At 37.8% G+C, this 23956-nt stretch overlaps 1 protein-coding gene across 2 annotated transcripts in view; it reads left to right on the forward strand.

Annotated features, from left to right (window-relative positions):
• The window catches only part of KIF4A (kinesin family member 4A), a 129080-nt gene that overhangs the window by 77679 nt on the left and 27445 nt on the right, over positions 1–23956 (forward strand). For both annotated transcript variants that reach the window (XM_043571000.1, XM_043571001.1), the window contains 5 exons: positions 5774–5877; positions 7051–7195; positions 7940–8050; positions 12462–12545; positions 13110–13223. In XM_043571000.1, the coding sequence (XP_043426935.1) occupies positions 5774–5877; positions 7051–7195; positions 7940–8050; positions 12462–12545; positions 13110–13223 (558 nt within the window). The remainder of the gene's footprint in view (positions 1–5773; positions 5878–7050; positions 7196–7939; positions 8051–12461; positions 12546–13109; positions 13224–23956) is intronic.

Consider the following 23956-nt stretch of genomic DNA (forward strand, 5'->3'; position numbering starts at 1 on the left):
TATAATGAACAAACTCGTGGTTACCAGAGGGGAAGTGGGTGGGCAGATGGGTGAAATAGGTGAAGGGGATCAAGAGTACAAAAGAAAATAATAGCTGGTTACTATTACATTTTAGAATAACTCAGGGTTTGATTAAAACCACAATAATTTTGTAATGTAACATCTTTTGTGGATAGCTTCCTGTGCTTCCAGAAATTCTGATTAAATCGTCTCAAGAAATTCTGATTAAATGGGTAGGCAGTACCTCTCAAAAGGATGAGGCAGTTCTAGAGATGGAGAGTGGTGATGGTTGCACAATGTCACTGAACTGTCCACTTAATATGATTAAAATGTTAATCTTTATCTATAAAAAATAATAAGTTCAGTACAGTTGTGAAAAAAGTTTTAGATGTTATCAATTGATTTCCCACTATGGAAGATAGGAAAAAGCTCTCTTATAAAACCACCCATGTACACCGCCTCACCTCTTATCTCTCATAATGGTAATCCATAAGTTTTGATTAAAGGAATATTTAGTGTTTAAATTTTTATGATTATGTAAATATGTTTTACAGCTGATCCACATAGCATATGATTCCACTTCCTTTCTTGTTTGGCTTTTTCTATTTCCCAGAGTTAATAATCTCATTTTTTCATTTACTTAGTCTTCTATGTACCTGTCAATAATTTATCTCCAAACTTCTTTACAGACTTATAAAACTCCTTCTAATATGGTCAAACATACCAGATAATTTATCAATCCATTTCTTTCTTGAAGACAACCCTCCTGGAATCTTCTGTCCTGATTTTCTTTCTGTAGGCCTGCTGCCCAGCTGGCAACCTGGGACTGTCATCCTGGGAATCTGCTTCACTTCTCATCTCTGTGTTGAAACAGATTCTGTATCTTCCTCATTCTTGGGATACCCCTTTGTGTTGGTTAAATACAACCCCAATAACTTTCTGAGACAGTGTTCATGAAAGAGAAATGTTTTAAACCATTGCATACCTGAAAATAGCTTTTTGTTGTTGTTGTTGTTGTTGTTGCTGTTGTTGTTAGTTAGTTGGTTGGGTTTAGATTCTACAATGGAAATCATTTTTCTTCAGAAATGTGCAGGCTTTTCTTCACTGTCTTCTGTTTTCAGTATTGCTGTTGAGAAGTTCATTATAATGCCTGATTCTTTTTATTTGATCTGTATTCCACTGCCACCACCACTCCTGCTCTAGAAACTTTAAGAACCTTTTCTTTGTTGCCAAGTGTGAATGAATTTCACAATGATGTGCCTTTGTATGGGACTTTTCTTGTTTATTGTACTTGGTGGGTCCTTTCAAACTAGAAATTTGTATTCTCTTTAATGGGAAGGTTTCTTATATTATTTCTTTAATAATGCCCCCTTTCTGTTTTTCCCATTTCTCTTTTCTTGCACTCCTCATAGTCAGATATTAGATCTCCTAGATATAGTCTCTGCTTTTCTTATCTCTTCCCTCCTATTTTCTATTTTTTATCTCTTTATTCCACTCTATGGGTGATTTCCCTCTGCACCTATTTGCCAATAATTTCTAAGATGTTTTTAATCCTCTAATTTTTTATATCCTTCTATTTTTTTTCTTGGATGCAATGCTCATCTCTAATAGAAATTACATTTTTTTGAGGTTTTCTTTTTCTTCCTGCCTTGCCTCTGGGTCCTCCAAATTCCTGTCTTTAGTGTGTTTGGTCTTTTCTTTCATATAAGAAGCTTTCCTCAAATTTCCAGTGATCTTTGGCTACCCATTCATATTTAACAGTGGGACACTAAAAGCTGGTAGGAAGTTGTGTATGCATGGGTTTATCTTGGGTGGTCAGTTTCCAATAAAGAAATTTGTCATTCTCTCTGCAGTGGTGTAGACAGAGTAGTGGTATGCCTTATTTCTGGCAACCTAGAGAAAATAAGGGAGTTGAAGGAGTCCGTCCAGTCATGTACAGACTTTTATTTAATTCTCTCAGCAGTATGATACCTTATCCCTGCCTTCTGCTGTATGTGCTGTCTGTGAATCCAGCCTCTCAGATTTGGCCTCTCCAGAGAGGAAACCTGTGCTCCTCTCTGTGGTTCTATGGTACAAATTGGCTTGTTTCTTCTTGGCATTTGTCCTATAGGAGTCATATTTTAGCTTTTTCCACTCTGCTAAATCAGTTACCACTACTCAACTATTTTCCTCTTCTAAATATTTGTTTATATTTCTTGACTGCTCCTTCATCCTTGTTAACTTATACCCTTTTGGGGGGTCATTTTAGTGGGATTTCAAGGGGGAGCAAATTAAATATGCAGCTCAAGCTTCCAGGTTAGCAGGACTTAAAATGCAACCTTTTTTAGGTTGCTTTCCTACTTTTTTTTTTAAGTTTATTTATTTATTTTGAGAGAAAGAGAGTAGGGAAGGAGCAGCGAGAGAGGGAGAGAGAATTCCAAGCAGGCTCCATGCTGTTCAGCCCAGAGCCCGATGCCAGGCTCAATCTCACGAACCGTGGGATCATGACCTGAGCTGAAACCAAGCGTCAGACACTTAATCCACTGAGCTACCCAGGTGCCTCACCTTTTTAAAGTTGAATGTATTTTGACTTTTCCAGGGTAAACAAAGGATTAATGGTCAGGTTGAGAAATTATTCCTCTCTTTTACTCTTTTACTCTTTTACTCCTGGAAACATGGGGACATATGATCCCCCAGTGTACTTCTAACTCTATGAGGAGGTGCTAGGAATGAGCTAGAGCTGTAGTAACATATCTTGTCCCTTTTTCCCTTGGAACCCAATATGCTTGAGCTCCCAAACCTTAAAGTTAAGAGGAAACAAATTCTTATGGTAAACAGTACCTTTCCATCACCTGTAAATCACTGTCTCTTTCTAAGAAATAAAGGTAGTTTTTTGTTCTAAATAGTTTTTCTATCACTGAAGAATTGCTATAGAAAAATTTGAGGAGGTATACATCTGATTAATGAAGATTGCCATGAGTTATAGTAACCCAAGACTCAATTAACTCCCTTTGTGGAGTCAGTGAGACAGTTTTGACTAAATGTGGCATATATAATGAAAAGATACTATTTCTCACCCATCCAACTGGTAAAAATTTTGAAGTGTAGTAATATCAAATGTTGACAAGAGTGCAGGGAAATAAGTACTCTCCTACCTAGCTAGCAAGAGTAGAAATTGGAATTGCCACTTTAGAGGACAACTTAGCAGTATCTATTAAAATTACAAGTGTGGGGGTGCCTAGATGGCTCAGTCGGTTAAGCATCCGACTTCAGCTGTGGTCATGATCTTGCAGTTCGTGAGTTTGAGCCGCCATATCAGGCTCTCTGCTGTCAGTGTGGAACCCACTTTGGATCCTATTTTCCCCTCTCTTTCTCCCCCTCCCCCGCTGGTTCTCTCTCTCTAAATAAATAAATTTTTAAAAATTAAATTAAAAGTGTGTACCCCCATGACTCTGTAATTCCACTTGTTCCTACCCTAGAAAAACCTTGCATGCATGTACAGAAGGCATGCACAAGAATATTCCATTATGGCAAAACAATGAGGTAGATCTCTATGCAATGATATAAATAAATTTCAAAGACTAAAAAAAAAGTTACAGAATAATACACACTTTTAGTATAATTCTGCTTACCTTTAACACATTCCAATAGACACACATACAAATATGCACATATTATTTTTGTATCTATTTAAATAAATACTCTAGACATTTGCCACAATATATTTATATATTTATCAGTTATGCATTTTAAGGCATTTACATATATGTTTAAATGTCTAGAATATGTAAATTTCCACATATATAATATGCAAATGTCTAGGAAGAATGTCTGGAAATCTGGACCAGTCTGTTAGCAGTGGTTACTTCTGGATAGGGGACTGGCATTTTGGAAGAGTAGGGCAGTAGAGGGGACTCACCCTTTATATGTACTATCTGGATTATATTTTAACCAGAATGTTTTCATGTGTTACTTCTCTAAGTGTACACACACATACACACATTATTGCCAGTTTAAATATGCAGGGTAGCTATAAAGCAATGAGACTGATTTTCGTTGGGTATTAGCGTGGTTCATTATATTTTGTGGAAAACAGCTCTTGCCTGTTTAGAAAGCTTCTCTGATACAGCCCCACCTAACCTGCCTCTTTGTGTCGTTTCAATACCGGTCTAAGACCACCACATAATCTTCTTGGCTACCAACTGCTCATTCAGCCGGTGTCCTTTAATTTTTTGGTTATGAGAACAGGAAGGAATCTATTGGGTTTTCCCAATCTTGGAAACTACTAAACTTCAGTTTCTAGAATTCATTTCCTAAATGTATGCAGAACTGCAAAAGGTATTGAATATATATGTTTGAAAGTTCTGAATATAAGAATGTTTGTGTAGCTCTTTACTATTTATAGAATGTCTTCCCTTCTTTATCTTATTTCATCTTCCCAACAACCCTGTGAGGTAAGTCGTGTTGTTAATTGTTCACATAGATAGGGAAACTCTCGAGGGTCCCCAAGACCACCCCAAGGTTTGATGATTCACCAGGATGATTCAGAGGACTTGGCATATAGTCATACAGCTAAGAGTTATTACAGTAGAAGGATACAAAACAAAATCATCAAAAGGAAAAAGCACATGGGGAAAAGTCTGAAGGGAACCAGATGTAAGCTTCCAAGAGTCTTCTCCTAGTGGAGTAAGTTATTATTTAATTCCTCCAGCAATGGTTTGTGACATGTGTGAAATGTTGTCTATCAGGGAACCTCCCTGGAGTCTAGGAGTCCAGGTGTTTTTTTTAAGTTTTTATTTTAATTCCAGTTAGTTAACATACAGTGTCATATTAGTTTCAGGTGTACAATATAGTGATTCAACAATTCCGTACATCACCCAGTGCTCATCACAAGGGCACTCCTTAATCCCCATCACCCATTTCACCCCAGCCACCTCCCCTCTGGTAACCATCAGTTTGTGCTCTATAGTTAAGAGTCTGTTGGGGTACCTGGGTGGCTCAATCGGTTAAGAGTTGGACTCTTGATTTCGGCTCAGGTCATGATCTCACAGTTTGTTGGTTCAAGCCCTGTGTTGGGCTCCACACTGACAGTACGGAGCCTGCTTGGGATATTCTCTCTCCCTCTCTCAAAATAATTAAATAAACTTTGAAAAAAGAGTCTGTTTCTTGGCATAATGAGCCATTCTTATCAAAAGGGTAAGAACCCTACCAAGTTCACACACCTGAGCCAAGGGCCAATCTTGCAAGCAATACTTTTTAAGAACAGCAATCTCAGGCCTGCTATATGAACTCTCCTATGCGTTGAAACTAAGGCTAAAAAGAGAGGAAATGACTTTTGTTAAGACATTTAGATATTAAGTGCTGGACTCAATGTTCAAACTTTTGGATTCCAAGTTTATACTTTTTCCACTAGGTGTAACTTTCATCTCCTTAAATCAAGTACAGACTGATGTTTTTAGTTTGTAATTGAAGTGGTAAAATTGAACACATAGTTCCTTAAGATGTGGAATGTTTTCTTTTTTCATTTATTATTTTTTTAATTGCTTATTTTTGAGAGAGAAAGTGGGGGAGGGGCAGAGAGAGAGGGAGACAGAGGATCCAAATCTGGCTCTGCACTGACAGCAGAGAGCCCCACGTGGGGCTCAAACTCACAAACCATGAGATCATGACCTGAGCCGAAGTTGGACACTTAACCAACTGAACCACCCAGGTGGCCCTTCTTTTTTTTTTTTAAAGTAAATTTTCTTTCGTGCCTTTCAATGCTTTTTTTCTCTCTGACCCATAACATTTCTAGGATAACATAAAAAATCTAGAGTTGGAAGTCATCAATCTGCAGAAGGAAAAAGAAGAATTGGTTCTTGAACTTCAGACAACAAAGAAGGATGTCAACCAAGCCAAGTAAGAATAAATCCAATAAATATTATTTCAAGTCCCTACTGTGTGTGAGGAAGTTATAAATGAAATAGAGAAGTAAAAGAGCCATTTCCTGCCCCCACAGGATTTATACCTAATTGTGGAAAGAAGATCTAAACAAAAGAAAAGTAATTGAGATTTTCAACAATACCTCATGATGATAGTGAAAGAATGCCGTAACAGCATATGATTAGTAGATTAGTAGCTAAATGAATTTCTTAGGCAGTAATTGCTTTAAGAGTTCAGAGGTAGGGGATATCAGTTTAGACTGGCATGATCAAGGAAGACCTTATAAGAAGTTAGCATTTGAGCTGGATTTTGAAAGATTATCAGACCTACCACACAGCTACAGTTTCTTTGTCCCTGTACAGACTGTAAATTAGCTTGTGAATAGAATTAATGTCCAGGCTAGTAAATGAAAAACCAATCTAGCCATCCCTCAGTTAAGAATAAAACTAAGGCAGATAACCAGAATATTCTGCTTTTCCTCAGACCTCTGCCTTATTGGCTATTCTACCTTATGTTTTAGTCTGTGACTCTATTATATCTCCTTTGAGTCCAAAGTTCATGTTCTTTAAAAAAAATTTTAATGTTTATTTTTGAGAGAGATTGGGAGAGACAGAGTGCGAGCAGGGGAGGGGCAGAGAGAGACGGAGACACAGAATCCGAAGCAGGCTCCACTCTGTCAGCAGAGAGCCCTATGTGGGGCTCAAACTCACGAGCCATGAGAGCATGAGCCAAAGTCGGACATTTAACAGACTGAGCCACCCAGGCTCCCCTCAAGTTCATCTTCTTAAATATTATGCTGAATGTTTACTTTCTATCTCAGACTAGTGTAATAATCACCAAAATTATTCCTTTACAGCTAAACTAAAGTGAAATATCTTCAAAGAACCATCCTTTTAACCTAGTAGTAGGGAATGAAGTATTGAGGCAATTTCATTGTTATATCCTCAAAAAATTTATTGTTTTACTCTTGGTATTGAGCTCCCATTATTGAGACAGTTTTGGTTGTTTGGGGCGTATTCATTATTTGAAGATGACTATGCAACTGGTCACCTATTTTATATATATCAGGATTGTGAACCTGGGAGTCTATGTCTTTTGAAGTCAGGCTTTGCTGCTGCTAGTCTTCATTCCTATAGTGTCTGTTTTTAGGTTGAGTGAGCGCCGCCGTAAACGTCTCCAGGAGCTAGAGGGTCAAATAGCTGATCTGAAGAAGAAACTCAATGAACAGTCCAAACTTCTGAAGCTGAAAGAATCCACAGAGCATACCGTTTCCAAACTGAACCAGGAGATACGGGTAATAAATGCTCATCCTTGGGTTTGTTTCATTAAAACTTACAAACATAGGTGTTCCATTTAGAATTATACTACGGAGGCATTGTCAGGTGAGAAAGTAGCAGGCAGGGCCATCATCTGCAAGTGTGTGAATCTCCACAAATGCCCCTTTTACAGGACATTGTGCTGGTAGTCATCTAGAGTCTGAACAATGACACCCTGCTTTAACATTCAGAGTTTAATGTTAGATTCCCTGAAACCAAAGGAGAAAGATACCTTAGTTTTTTGTGGTGATATCCTAACCACCTTCCATGATTATGTAGAAGGATTTCATAAACTAGTTGCAAACTGACAGACACCTGGAGAATATTTTCAGATATTGAATGTTCAACTTCTGACATCTGCAAAGTGGAGTGAACAGGCCACTTATACGGAAACCTTTAGAATACAGTGATTGCTAGGTGGATTTGTCCTTGGGGATTAGTAGATATTTCCCTGAAATTTCATTTATGTACAATGAATTTAGGGCTGAATTTAGCTGTCGGTACATTTTTAAAAAATTTCTTCAACATGTTCATCTGTGTAGTCTATACTTGGAAACCCAAGCATAGCAAGGGGTATTGCAAGCCTAATCAGAAAATCTGTTGGCAGCCTTCTCAGCTTAGCTCTGGGTTTTCTCTCTTCTTAATAGTTAGTCTATCCATCTGCACATCAGCCTAGAATAAGTGCAGATGATTAATAATTGTATTGGTTTTTGTTTTTACAGGTGATGAAAAACCAGCGGGTACAGTTGATGCGTCAGATGAAAGAGGATGCTGAGAAGTTTAGACAATGGAAACAACAAAAAGACAAAGAAGTAATCCAGTTAAAAGAACGAGTAAGTAACTACAGCTTCTCAAAGGCCTACCTAACAAAGCCTTCTCGGGGCTGACTAGCATTAAAGCCTCTCTTCAAACAACTAGTTATTTCCAAAAATGTGACACATTCATGAATTTAGCAGCTATTTCTTAAACATCTACTACATGCAAGGTACTATCTGCTAGATACCATGGAAAATAGATGAGTATTATATGAGCTCTCACCTAGAAGAATGTCTTATCTAAAGGGGAAGGTGAGGGGCATCTGGGAGGCTCAGTCCGTTAAGCGTCTGTCTCTTAATTTCGGCTCAGGTCATGATCTCATGGTTTGTGAGATCAAGCCCCTGTGCTGACAGTGCAGAGCCTGCTTGGGATTCTCTCTCCCCTTCTCCCTCTGCCCCTCCCCTGCTTGCACTATCACTCTCAAAATAAGTAAACATTTGGGGCGCCTGGGTGGCGCAGTCGGTTAAGCGTCCGACTTCAGCCAGGTCACGATCTCGCGGTCTGTGAGTTCCAGCCCCGCGTCGGGCTCTGGGCTGATGGCTCAGAGCCTGGAGCCTGTTTCCGACTCTGTGTCTCCCTCTCTCTCTGCCCCTCCCCCGTTCATGCTCTGTCTCTCTCTGTCCCAAAAATAAATAAACGTTGAAAAAAAAAAATTTAAAAAAAAAAAAAAAAAAATAAGTAAACATTTTTAAAAAATAAAGAAATATCTCAAATCAGTAACCTAGACTTCCACTTTAAGACACTGGGGGAAAAAAAGCCTTCCACTTTAAGACAGTGGGGAAAAAAAGCAAACTAAACCCAAAGCTAGCAGATGAACAGAAATGTTCAGCATTAGGCTCTGTACTGATAGCTCAGAGCCTGGAGCCTGCTTCAGATTCTGTGTCTCTCTCTCTCTATGTCCCTCCCCTGCTCACTCACTCTCTCTCTCAAAAAGAAATAAACATTAAAAAATTTGTAATTAAAAAAATTAAAGAGGAAATAATACCAAATTTTTGGAAACTATTCCGAAAAACAGAAGCAAAGGAAACATTTCCCACCTCATTCTATGAGTATTTCCTTGACACCAAAACAAGACATCCCAAGAAAACTGTAGAATATAGATGAGAAAATCTCCAAAATCAAACTGAATCCAGCAACATATAAAAAGAATGATACACCATGACCAAGTAAGGTTCATCTGAAAAAATGCAAGCCTTCCTTAAGATCTGAAAATCAATTAATGTATTACACCATATCAGTAAAATAAAGAATAGGGGCGCCTGGGTGGCGCAGTCGGTTAAGCGTCCGACTTCAGCCAGGTCACGATCTCGCGGTCCGTGAGTTCGAGCCCCGCGTCAGACTCTGGGCTGATGGCTCAGGGCCTGGAGCCTGTTTCCGATTCTGTGTCTCCCTCTCTCTCTGCCCTTCCCCCGTTCATGCTCTGTCTCTCTCTGTCCCAAAAATAAATAAACGTTGAAAAAAAAATTTTTAAAAAGAATAAGAACCACATGATTATCTCAATAGACATAGAAAACATATTTGACAAAATCCATCACCCTTTCATAATAAAAAACACTCAAGAAACTAGGAGTAAAAGGAAACTTCTCAACCTGATGAAGGGCATTTACGAAAATCCCACAGTTAACATCATACTTAATGGGGAAAGACAGGATACTTTCCCCCTAAGATCAGGAACAAGACAAGAATATCCACTCTCATTGCTTTTATTCCATATTGTCCTGGAGGTTCTGGCCAGGGCACTTAAGCAAGAAAAATATATAAAAGGCATCCAGATTGGAAAGGAAGAAGCAAAAATCTCCCTGTTAGCAGATGACATATTGTATGTATAAAATGCTAGAAGATCTACTACAAAAACTGGTAAAACTAATACATGAGTTCAGCAAGGTTCGATGCATTTGTACATTTCGTCAATGTACAAAAGCCGGTTGTATTTCTTTACACTAGAAACCAATTTGAAAATGAAGAAAATAATTCCATTTATAGTAACATCAATAAGAATAAAATGCTTAGGAATAAACTTAACAAGTATAAAACTTATACACTAAAAACTATAAAACATCTTTGAATTAATTAAATATCAAAATAAATGGAAATATAACCCATGTTCATGAATGGGAAGGTTTTTTTTTTTTATGAAATTTATTGACAAATTGGTTTCCATACAACACCCAGTGCTCATGCCAAAAGGTGCCCTCCTCAATACCCATCACCCACCCTCTCCTCCCTCCCACCCCCCATCAACCCTCAGTTTGTTCTCAGTTTTTAACAGTCTCTTATGCTTTGGCTCTCTCCCATTCTAACCTCTTTTTTTTTTTTCCTTCCCCTCCCCCATGGGTTCCTGTTCAGTTTCTCAGGATCCACATAAGAGTGAAACCATATGGTATCTGTCTTTCTCTGTATGGCTTATTTCACTTAGCATCACACTCTCCAGTTCCATCCACGTTGCTACAAAAGGCCATATTTCATTTTTTCTCATTGCCACATAATATTCCATTGTGTATATAAACCACAATTTCTTTATCCATTCATCAGTTGATGGACATTTAGGCTCTTTCCATAATTTGGCTATTGTTGAGAGTGCTGCTATGAACACTGGGGTACAAGTGGCCCTATGCATCAGTACTCCTGTATCCCTTGGATAAATTCCTAGCAGTGCTATTGCTGGGTCATAGGGTAGGTCTATTTTTAATTTTCTGAGGAACCTCCACACTGCTTTCCAGAGCGGCTGCACCAGTTTGCATTCCCACCAACAGTGCAAGAGGGTTCCCGTTTCTCCACATCCTCTCCAGCATCTATAGTCTCCTGATTTGTTCATTTTGGCCACTCTGACTGGCGTGAGGTGATACCTGAGTGTGGTTTTGATTTGTATTTCCCTGATAAGGAGCGACGCTGAACATCTTTTCATGTGCCTGTTGGCCATCCGGATGTCTTCTTTAGAGAAGTGTCTATTCATGTTTTCTGCCCATTTCTTCACTGGGTTATTTGTTTTTCGGGTGTGGAGTTTGGTGAGCTCTTTATAGATTTTGGATACTAGCCCTTTGTCCGATATGTCATTTGCAAATATCTTTTCCCATTCCGTTGGTTGCCTTTTAGTTTTGTTGGTTGTTTCCTTTGCTGTGCAGAAGCTTTTTATCTTCATAAGGTCCCAGTAATTCACTTTTGCTTTTAATTGCCTTGCCTTTGGGGATGTGTCGAGTAAGAGATTGCTACGGCTGAGGTCAGAGAGGTCTTTTCCTGCTTTCTCCTCTAAGGTTTTGACGGTTTCCTGTCTCACATTTAGGTCCTTTATCCATTTTGAGTTTATTTTTGTGAATGGTGTCAGAAAGTGGTCTAGTTTCAACCTTCTGCATGTTGCTGTCCAGTTCTCCCAGCACCATTTGTTAAAGAGGCTGTCTTTTTTCCATTGGATGTTCTTTCCTGCTTTGTCAAAGATGAGTTGGCCATACGTTTGTGGGTCTAGTTCTGGGGTTTCTATTCTATTCCATTGGTCTATGTGTCTGTTTTTGTGCCAATGAATGGGAAGATTTAATATACTTAAGATGGAATGCTCCCCAGATTGATCTCAGATTCAGTATAATCTCAATCAAAATTCCAACTGACTTATTTGCAAATATTCACATGCTGATCCTAAAATTCATATTGAAATGGAGGTGACCCAGCATAGTCGTAACAATCTCAGAAGAATAAATTTGAAGATGTCACATTTCCCATTGGCAACACATCCATCACCTCACATAGTTACCTATTTTTTTCAGTGTAAAGAGAACACTTAAGATCTATTCCTTAGCAGATTTCAATTATACAATATAGTATTATTAACTATAGTCGCTATTATATATAGATCCCCAGAACTTACTCATTTTATAACCAAAAGTTTGTACTCTTTGACCAACCTTTCCATGTTTTCCCCACCCCCAGTTCCTGGTAACCACCATTACTCTCTAGTTCTATGAGTCTGACTTTTTTTAGATTCCACATATAAGTGAGATCATACAGTATTCATCTTTCTCATGTCTGGTTTATTTCAATTACATAATGACCTTTAGGTTCATCCATGTTGTTGCAAATAGTGAGATTTCCTTTTTGTTTGTGACTGAATAATATTCCATTGTATACATATACCACATTTTCTTTATCCATTCATCTGTCAACACTTAGGTTATTTCCATATCTTGGTTACTATGAATAATGCTGCAATGAATATGAGCATACAAATATATCTTCAAGATACTGATTTCATTTCCTTTGAAATCTCACCCAGTAGTGAGATTGTGCTGGATCTTATGGTAGTTCTATTTTTAATTTTTTGAGGAAAATTAAATCCTGTTTTCCATACTGACTGTTATACTGAAAGACTCTTTAGTTACATTATAAGGTTTTATGTCAGCTAGCTGAATAGCAATTAAAAGTCTGACTTTTTCTTCTCAGGACCGTAAGAGGCAATATGAACTGCTCAAACTTGAAAGAAACTTCCAGAAACAGTCTAATGTGCTCAGACGTAAAACTGAGGAGGTAAGAAAACCCAATCTGCTAGGTCAGGTGTACTGTCACCTTCAGGCTTAAATGCTGACATAGTAATATCCCTTAAATGAGCCAGTGTCCTGAGAAACCAGGGATATCAATCTTGACCAGCAATTCCTAAGTCTTAATCCCTGTTTTATGTCACAAACTGTGCACAGATAAAAATCTGAAGAAAATGGTACCATTCGGATAAGGATTTTTCCCCCAATTGGGCTTGCTTCTTTCCAAACGAAATACAGAGTAATTTGTGACATTTCCAGACACTTTCAGTCTGTGGTACTTTGAAATGTGTACCTTGGGTCACACATTACAACTCAGGTCATGATCTCACAGTTTGTTAGTTCAAGCCCTGCATTGGGCTCTGCGCTGTCTGCTTGGGATTCTGTCTCTCCTTCTCTCTCTGCCTCCCCCCCTCCCCCGGTTGTGCTTGCTCACTCTCAAAATAAATAAATATTTTTAAAAGATTTTTTTCATTTTTCTTTACTAATATGCTGGAAATTAAAATGGTTTTTTTTAACCCTCAATTCAACATTACTATGAGCTGTTTTTATTTAGGCAGCTGCTGCCAACAAGCGTCTCAAGGATGCTCTCCAAAAACAACGGGAGGTTGCAGATAAGCGGAAAGAGACTCAGAGCCGTGGAATGGAAGGCACTGCAGCTCGAGTGAAGGTATGGACAGCTTGAACTGTCATTTCTCTTGTCTACATTGGGGATAGGAAAAAATGGAAAATAGCTTCCTTTTTGTTTAGAATTAAACACTTCAAAATATGAAGTTCTTCTACCTGAAAGCCTGATTTCCTAATGATACCTTTGAATATCTTTGAACAAATGTGAAAGACCAAGAGTAGAGAACCCTAGGGCACCTGGGTAGCTCAGTCAGTTAAGTATCGGACTTCAGCTCAAGTCATGATCTCACAGTTTGTGAGCTCGAGCCCTGTGTCAGGCTATGTGCTGACAGCTCAGAGCCTGGAGCCTGCTTCGGATTCTGTGTCTCCTTTCTCTCTATGTCCCTCCCCTGCTCGTGCTCTCTCTCTGTCTCTCAAAAATAAAAGGTAAAAAAAATTAAGAGTAGAGAACCCTTTCCATCACTGCCTCTATTGAAGGTCAGTTAATTTTTTTACATTTTCATTGAGGTATGATTGGCCCACAATAAATTGTATATATTTAAAATGTACAATTTAGTAAGCTTTGACACAGATATACACTCATGAAATCCTCACCACAATCAAGATAATGTCAATGTCCATCATGACAAAAACTTAATTTTGTTCCCCTTTGTAAACCCTTTCTCCTCTCCCTAGTTCACCCCTCTACCTCCCTATCTCCAAGCAACCATTAATCTGCTGTCACTATAGACTCGTTTTTTATTTTCTAGAATTTTACAAAAATTGAATCATACAGTATATTTTCTTTTTCTGGGTTTCACTCAGTGTAAGTATTTCAAGGTTCATCCATGTGGCTGTGTGTATCAATACCTCTTTCCTTTTTATTGCTGAATGGCCTCCTGTTGTATGGCTATACCACAATATGTTTATCCATTCACCTGTTGATGGACATTTTGTGTTGTTTCCAGTTTTTCACTATTACAAATAGTGTACTGAACATTTGTGTACAAGTCTTTGTGTGGATATATGTTTTATTTCTTTTGGGGAGATAACCTAGGAGTGGACTGGCTGGTTGTCTCCTATGGTAGGTGTACATTTTAACTTTTAAGCAACTGCCAAATTGTTTTCCAAAGTGGTATAACTTCCTACTAGCAATTTATGAGTGTTCTTGTTGCTGTACATTCTCACCAATATTGAGTATGGTCAGTCTTTTAAACCTTAGGTGGTCTAGTGAAGGGGTAGTGGTACCTCATTGTGGGTTTAGTTTTCATTTCCCTTATGACTAATGATGTTGAGCATCTTTTTATGTGCTTATTTGCCATATGTATGTTTTCTGAAATATATGTTCAGATCATCCCCATTTTTTCACTGGGTTGTCTTTTTTCTCACTTTTCAGTTAAAATTCTTTATATATACTAGATACATCCAACAAAGGACTTTTATGTTTTTTAAAAATTTCCTCCTGGTCTGTGACTTGCCTTTCCCTTTTTTTGCCTTTCCCTTTTTTAACAATGTCTTTTGAAGAGCAAGCCTTTATAATTTTGATGCCATCCAATTTATTGACATTTTTTTCTTTTATGTTTAATGGGTTTCATGTCCTGTTTAAGAAATCTTTGCCAAACCAGGGGCACCTGGGTGGCTCAGTCAGTTAAGCGTCTGACTTTGGCTCAGGTCATAATCTCATGGTTCGTGAGTTCAAGCCCCACATTGGGCTCTGTGCTGACAGCTCAGAGCCTGGAACCTGCCTCAGATCCTGTGTCTCCCTCTCTCTCTCTCTCTCTCCCTCTCCTCTGCTTGTGCTCTCTCTCTCAAAAATAAATAAATATTAAAAACAATTAAAAAAGAGAGAAATCTTTGCCAAACCAAGGTCACTAAGATTTCCCTCTAAGTTATCTTCTAGAATTTAGTTTTAAGCTTTACATTTAAGTCTATGATTGATTCATTCTGACTTGGCACCTTTGTGAAAATCAATTGTCCATAAGTCATTTTCTAGATTCTACTCCATTGATGTACATGTCTATCTTTATGCCAGTACCAACATGTTTTGATTATACTAGCTTTATAATAAGTTCTGACATCAGGTAGTATAAGCTCTCCAAAGTTGTTATTCTTTTTCAAAATTGTTTTGGGAAAAGTAGGTTCTGTGCATTTTCATATAAATTTTAGAATAAGCTTGTCATTTTCTACAAAAAATTCTGCTGGGAGTTTGATTAGGACTGCACAGAATCTATACGTAAATTTGAGGAGAATTTACATCTTACCAATATTAAGTGTTTTATGACTCAGTGCATCTCTCCATTTATTTAAAACTTTAATTTCTCTCCGTTGTGTTTTAATTTTCAGTATACGAGTGTTGTACATCTTTTGTCAAGTATATTCCTTAGTATTTCATATTTTTATGATATTGGAAGTGTTTTTTAATTTTAATTTACAATTGTTTGCATATATTTGTTGGTTCTTATAGCTTTTTAGATTCTTTATAGCTTATAGAGTCTACATAGACAATCATGTCATCTGCAAATGGGAACAGTTTTATTTACTTATCTGCTCTGTACGCCTCTTTTTTTTAACTTGACCTTGTCATATTGTACTTATTAGAACCCCCAGTAAAATACTGAATAGAGTAGGTGAAAAGGGATATCCTTGCTTTGTTCACAATCTTAGGGAAAGATTCACCAGTAAGTGTGATATTAGCTGTAGGTTTTTGTATATGTCCTTTATCAGGTTGAAGAAGTTCCTGTCTATCCCAAGTTTCCTGAAAGTTTATATCATGAACATACATTCAAAATTTTTTTCCGAATCCTATTGAGATGATCTTATTGTTTGTTTTTATTCTGTTAGTATGGCAAGTGACATTGATTTTTTTTCAACTTTATTAAGGCATATCTGACATACAGTAAGATTTACCTTTTTTAGTGTACAGTTCCAAGAGTTTTGATGACACATACAGTTGTATAACCACCATCACAGTCAAGGTATAGAATAATTCTATTATCCTCCCAAATTCCTCACCCCCTTTGTAGTCAGCTCCTCCCACATCCCTAGCACTTGGCAAACACTGATGTGTATTCTGTTATTATTGTTTTCCTTTTGCATCAGTGTCATATAAATAGAAACATACAGTATGGCTTCTTTCACTTAGCATAACGTGTTTCAGACTCATTTATGTTATTGCTTATATCAGTAGTTTCTGCCTTTTTTTTTCTTTTTTTGGCCAACTTGTATTCCATTGTATGGGTGACCCACAGTTTATCTGTTCACCTATTAAAGGATATCTTGCAGAATTTTTTCCAGTTTTTGGTGATTATGAATAAAGCTGCTATAAAAACATTTACATACAGGTTTCTGTGTAAACATAGATAAACATTTCACTTGGGTAAATACCTAGGATTGCTATAGGTCATATGTTAAGTGTGTGTTTAACTTTATAAGAAACTTCCAAGTTGTTTATCCAGTTGTTCATTGCTGGTATACAATTAATTTTTGTATATTAACTTCTGTCTTCTGACTTTATTAGTTTAGTAGCTATTTTGTAGGTTCTTTGGGATTTTCTACATGGGCAGTCATGCCATCTGTAAATACAGTTTTATTTCTTCCTTTCTAATCGGTATGTCTTTTATTTCTCTTACTTCCCCTATTACATCAGCTTGGACCTTCAGGATGATGTTGAATAGGAGTGTTGATAATAGAAACCATTCTATTTTTCCTGATCTTGGGGAAAGGATTCAGTCTTTCACCATTAAGCATGACATTACCTTAAGTTTTTCATAGATACCCTTTATCAGATTGAGGAAGTTCTTATGTATTCTTAGTTTGTTGTAAGTTTTTATTATCAGAGCATATAAATTTTGTCAAGTTATTTTTTTTAATTTATTTTAATTCAAGTTAGTTAACATGCAGTATAGTATTGGTTTCAGGAGTAGAACCCAGTGATTCATCACTTACATATAACACCCAGTGCTTATCTCAACAAGTGCCCTCCTTAATGCGCATCACCATTTAGCCCATCCTACCACCCACCTCCCCTCCAGTAACCCTCAGTTTGTTCTCTGTATTTAAGAGTCTCTTATAGTTTTCCTCCCTCTCTGTTTTTATCTTATTTTTCCTTCCCTTGCCCTATGTTCATCTGTTGTGTTTCTTTTATTCCACATATGAGCAAAATCATATATTTGTCTTTTTTTGCCTGACTTATTTTGCTTAGCATAATACCCTCTAGTTCCATCCACGTTGTTGCAAATGGCAAGATTTCATTCCTTTTGATCACCAAGTAGCATTCCATTGTATATATATACACCATATCTCCTTTATTCATTCATCAGTTGATGGATATTCGGCTCTTTCCATAATTTGGCTATTATTGATAGTGCTGCTATAAACATTGGGGTGCATGTACCCCTTTGAATCAGCATTTTTGTATCCTTTATATAAATACCTAAATGGTAGTTCTATTTTTAATTTTTTGAGTAACCTCCATACTATTTTCTTTTTTTTTTTTTTTAATTTTTTTTTCAACGTTTTTAATTTATTTTTGGGACAGAGAGAGACAGAGCATGAACGGGGGAGGGGCAGAGAGAGAGGGAGACACAGAATCGGAACCAGGCTCCAGGCTCCGAGCCATCAGCCCAGAGCCTGACGCGGGGCTCGAACTCACAGACCGCGAGATCGTGACCTGGCTGAAGTCGGACGCTTAGCCAACTGCGCCACCCAGGCGCCCCTGTCCATACTATTTTCGAGAGTGGCTGCACCAGTTTGCATTCCAACCAACAGTGAAAAAGCATTCCCCTTTCTCAGCATCCTCACCAACATCTGTTGTTTCCTGAGTTGTGAATTTTAGCCATTCTGACTACTGTGAGGTAGTATCTCATTATGGATTTGATTTATATTTCCCTGATGATGAGTAATGATAAGCATCTTTTCATGTGTTCCCATCTGGATGTCTTCTTTAGAATAGTGTCTATTCATGTCTTCTGCCCATTTCTTCACTGGATTCTTTGTATTTTGGGTGTTGAGTTTGATAAGTTCCTTATAGATTTTTGATACTAATCCTTTATCCGATATGTCATTTGCAAATATCTTCTCCCATTCCATCAGTTTTCTTTTAGTTTTATTGATTGTTTTCTTCACTGTGCAGAAGCTTTTTATCTTAATGAGGTCCCAATAGTTCATTTTTGCTTTTATTTCCCTTGCCTCCAGAGACATGTCTAATAAGAAGTTGCTATGACCAAGATCAAAGAGGTGGCTGTCTGTGTTCTCCTGTAGGATTTTGATGGTTTCCTGTCTCACATTTAGGTCTTTCATCCATTTTGAATTTCTTTTTGTGCATGGTGTAAGAAAGTGATCCAGTTTCATTCTTCCGCATATCACTGTCCAGTTTTCCCAGCACCATTTGCTGAGGAGACTCTTTTTTCCACTGGATGTTCTTTCCAGCTTTGTCAAGGATTAGTTGACCATACATTTGTGGGTCCATTTCTGGGTTCTCTGTTATGTTCCATTGATCTATGTGTCTGTTTTTTGTGCCAGTACCATACTGTCTTGATGATTACAGCTTTGTAATACAACTTAAAGTCTGGAATTGTGATGCCTCCAGCTTTGATTTTCTTTTTTAGCACTACTTTAGCTACTTGGGGTCTTTTCTGGTTTCATACAAATTTTAGGATTGTTTGTTCTGGCTCTGTGAAGAATGCTGGTGTTATTCTTTTTTAATTTTTTTAAGTTTATTTATTTTGAAAGAGAGAGAGAGCACAAGTAGGGGAGAGGCAAAGAGAAAGGGAGAGAGAAAGAATCCCAAGCAGGCTCCACACTGTCAGTGCAGAGACCAACACCAGGCTCAAACCCACAAACCATGAGATCATGACCTGAGCCAAATCCAAGAGTTGAACTCTTAAGCGACTGAGCCACCCAGGCGCCCCAGTGTTGGTGTTATTTTGATAGGGATTGCATTGAATGTGTAAATTGCTATGTATGTGTATGTGTATATGTATATGTATATGTATATGTATAAATACAGTGGAATATTATTCAGCCATAAAAAAGAGACTACTTGCAAACAGTAACCAAAAGAGAGATGAAGTAGATATACTATTAACACACAGAATAAACATACACACACACACACACACACACACACACACACACAAAATAGACTTTAAGTCAGAAACTAACAAAGATGCCAAATCCATTCAATGGAGAAAGAACAATCTGTTCAACAAATGGGGCTGGGACAAGTGTACTTCCACAGGCAAAATAATGCATTTGGACCTTTACATCACATCTCATCCAAAATTTACTCTATGTGAATAAAATCTAAAATAAGAGATAAAAGCATAAAACTCTTAGAGGAAAACATGGGAGTAAATCTTTATGACCTTGGACTTGACATTGAATTCTTAGATATAACAAAATCATGAGCAACATGACCTTGGACTTGACATTGAATTCTTAAATATAGCAAAATCATGAGCAACAAAGAAAAATAGATAAATTTGATTTCATCAAAATTTAAAATTTTGGGGGCACCTGGGTGGCTCAGTCAGTTAACCGTCTGTCTCTTGGTTTGGGCTCAGGTCATGATCTCACAGTTTGGGAGTTCAAGCCCCGCATCAAGCTCCGCACTGACAGCATGGAGCCTGCCTGGGATTCTCTCTTTCCTTCTCTGTCTCTGCCTCTACTCTGTCTCTGTCTCTCAAAATAAATAAACTTAAAAAAATTTTTTTTCAAAAAAACTTTTGTGCATCAAAGGACATTATCAAGAAAGTGAAAGATAAATAAATAAATAAACTTTAAAAAAAAAGAATGGGAGAAAATATTTGGAAGTCATATATCTGATAAGTGTTAATAACCAGAACATAGAGAACTCCTACAGCTCAGCAACAGAAAGATAAACAACGAGGCAACTGGGTGGCTCATTTGGTTAAATGTCTGACTCTTGATTTTGGCTCACGTCATGATCTAATGGTTTGTGGGTTCGAGCCCCACATCAGGCTCTGGACTGATGGCATGGAGCCTGCTTGGTTTTCTCTCTCTCCCTCTCTCTCTGCCCTTTCCACTGCTTCCACACACATGCTGTCTTTCTCTTTCAAAAATAAACATTTTTACAAAAGATAAACAACTCAACTTAAAAATGGGTAAAAGACTTGAATAGACGTTTCTCCAAAGAAGATATAGAAATGGCCAATAAACATATGAAAAGATGCTCATTCTTAGTGATTAGAGAAATGAAAATAAAATCTATAATAATATATCCCCTTCACACCTACTAGGATGTGGTTTTTAACAACAACAAAAAAAATAAGTAGCAAGTGTTGAAGATATGGAGAAGTTGGAACCCTTGTATATTGCTTGTGGGAATGTAAAGTGGTACCATTGATGTAGAAAAGTTTGCAAGTTCCTCAGAAAGCTAAATATAAGGGGAGCCTGGGTGGCTCATTCAGTTAAGTGTGTGACGTCACCTTAGGTCATGATCTCACAGTTTATGAGCTCTCACAGTTGAGGTTCTATGCTGACAGCCTGGAGCCTGCTTCGGATTCTGTGTCTCCCTCTCTCTCTGTGCCCCTCCCTCACTTGTGCTCATTCTCTCTTTCTCTGCCCCCCCTCAAAAAATAAAATAAACATTAAAAAAAGCTAAACATGGAATTACCCCATGACCCAGCAAATCTACCTCTAGGTATATACCAAAAGAATGAAAACAAGTATTCAAACAAAAACTTGTTCACAAATGTTCATAATAGCACTATTCATAGTAGTCAATGTGTAGAAGCAACCTAAATGCCTCTCAACAGATGAATGAATAAACAATATGTGGTGTATATATATATATATATATATCACATAGACACACATACACCACGAACATTCTGTATTTGGCAATAGGAAGAAATGACATAGTGATTGATACGTGCTACAAAATGAATGAACCTTGAAAACATTATGCTAAGTGAAATAACCCAGCCAAAAAAGGACAAATATTATATTGTTCTACTTATATGAAGTATCTAGAATAGGCAAATTCATACAGACAGTAGATTAGAGGTTACCAGGGGCTGAGGGGAGGTCTAATGGGGAGTTGTTTAATGGCTACAGAGTTTTTGTTTGGGGTGATGAAAATAATTTAGAAACAGTGGTGATGGTTATACAACATTTTTAATGTAATGCCACTGTATTGTATACTTACAAGTGTTCAAAATAACAAATTTGATGTTATATATATTTTACCAGAATACAGAAATTCAAAAAAGAAGTAGGCAATCTGCCTCAGAGCCTCTGCTTTTGATCACTATGGATGATATCCCAGCCCCCTGCAGCTCCAAGTCCCTGACAGCTTCCATATCTGTAAAATATGAATAATAATCCCTGCACTGCCTCTCTCATCCTTGTTGTAAGAATCAATTTAAATAGGAAACAACACAAGGATTTCTAAACTTGCAAAGGACTGACTGAAGCCAGGTGCCATTATTATCTTGGAGGCTTACACATAAACCACCACAATAAGTTGATACTCAGTACTGTGCTATAAAACATATTTGTTTTGCTAGATCTTGCAACTCAGAAGCAATTTCAATTACACTATCAGTTTCCAATGACACCACCCCTAGCCCATAAACCTTCACACTTGACCAGACTGGTAGGAATCTCTGGTCTGACTGATTGTGATGATAACTTTTCTAATAACAGTATACTTCTTTCAAGGTATCTTACACATGCCTATCACAAAAGATTAATTCATGTAGGATCTCAGAACACAGATCAAAGAGGAAGTAAAAAGCAAACAAACAAACAAACAAAAACATTGAAGCTTCCAGCTCTTTCTCAGGGACACTAAGGAGAGTTCCTGGGGAGCCAACAAGGTATGCAGTGCCAGAGAGCATAGTGGGAATCAACAAAGTGGCAGTGGTATCGAGCTTTCGAAACAGCTTCCAGACCAAGACCTACCACAGGCACAATCAGCTTCCTGAGAAGGTTCTTCAGCCTTTTCAGATCTGCTAAGCAGAATGTTTTAGAAAGACTTCCCAGAGGGTACCTGGCACATCACCCCACTGTTGGCACCAAAGTAAGAGAGATCACAGAAAAACACGGTCTTGGACTAAATTCGCTTAGAGAAGAGAAGGCAAAAGACTCCCCACACAGCTAGTAAAGAGCATCCTGAAGTGAAAAGCCAAGGCCAAGACCTTTAAACAAGGCTGTGAGGCCACAACTCAGTAACAGTGTATCTCAGTATTCTGCTTTATACACACTCAAAGTCCAGAACCCCATTTGCCCTTACCTATTCAGAAGAAAATTCTTGAATTCTTTCTGATTTCCATAATATCTAACTTCATTTCTTATTTCCTGTTTTTGGCTACACACTTTTGACTTGTACTGAACTGGCCTTGGCCTCAGCGCCCCTCCCAACTGGGAATTGCTGTCATTTCCTCACTACAAGTACTTTCAGCCATCATCTCAGTAGAACCCATCTGCCAGAATCTACCTTAGCACTGATCCATGTTCTCCAACATCCATGGAAGGGATTAAAAAGAGACAGTGTAGGGGCGTCTGGGTGGCGCAGTCGGTTAAGCGTCCGACTTCAGCCAGGTCACGATCTCGCAGTCCATGAGTTCGAGCCCCGCGTCGGGCTCTGGGCTGATGGCTCAGAGCCTGGAGCCTGTTTCCAATTCTGTGTCTCCCTCTCTCTCTGCCCCTCCCCCGTTCATGCTCTGTCTCTCTCTGTCCCAAAAATAAATAAACGTTGAAAAAAAAATTAAAAAAAAAAAAAAGAGACAGTGTATTATATGTTATCAAATTTTGTAAATCATAATGTAAGATACCAAAATTTGAAACTCTGTAAGTAATAATAATGGCTACTACTATCTACTGTGTGCTAGGTGTTTATACATAGAGTCTGGAATCCTCACTTCATCCTTAGAGGTTAGGTCCTATTATCATCTCCATTTTTGAGGAAAGAAAAGTGAGGCCATGAGAGGTTAGATGATTTCCCAAGGTGTCACAATTAATAAGTAGCAGAGATTTTTCAACAAATGTTGTGGAGCAATTAGATACCATAGACAAAAACAAACAAACCACTTTAACCTAAACCTTGCACCTTATACAAAAATGAACTCAAAGTAGACCATAGATCTAAATGTAAAACCTAAGGGTGCCTGAGTGGCTCAGTTGGTTAAGTGTCCCAACTCTTAATCTCAGCTCAGGTGTTGATTTCAGGGTCGTGAGTTCAAGCCCTGCATTGGGCTCTGTGCTGGGCATGAAGCCTACATACATACATACATACATACATACATACATACATGTAAAACCTAAAACTGTGACACTTCTACAAGAAAACATAAGATAAAAATTTCAGTGACATCATAAGCATAATACATAAAGAAAAAGTGAATATATTAGGCTTCACCAAAACTAAGAACTTCTGCTCTGGTAAAGACCCTAGGGAGACAATGTTCAAAAAAATAAGCGACATGCCTGAGTGGCTCAGTCAGTTAAACTTCCAACTCTTGACTTCAGCTCAGGTCATAATCTCATAGTTTGTGACCCGCGTTGAGCTCCACATTGGCAGTGTGGAGCCTACTTGGGATTCTCTCTCTCTCTCCCTCTCTCTCTCTCTCTTTCTCTCTGTCTCTCTCTGTTTCCCTCTGTCCCTCTGCCACTCATGTGGGCTCTCTCTCTCTCATAATAAATAAATAAACTTTAAATAAATAAATAAGTAAATACACCTTAGACTAGAAAAAATATTTGCAAATTACATATCTGACAAAGGAATCATATCCAGAATTCATAAAGGATTTATTAAACCCAAAAATAAGAAAA

This window comes from Prionailurus bengalensis, chromosome X (genome assembly GCF_016509475.1).
Source record: "Prionailurus bengalensis isolate Pbe53 chromosome X, Fcat_Pben_1.1_paternal_pri, whole genome shotgun sequence".
NCBI lineage: Eukaryota > Metazoa > Chordata > Mammalia > Carnivora > Felidae > Prionailurus > Prionailurus bengalensis.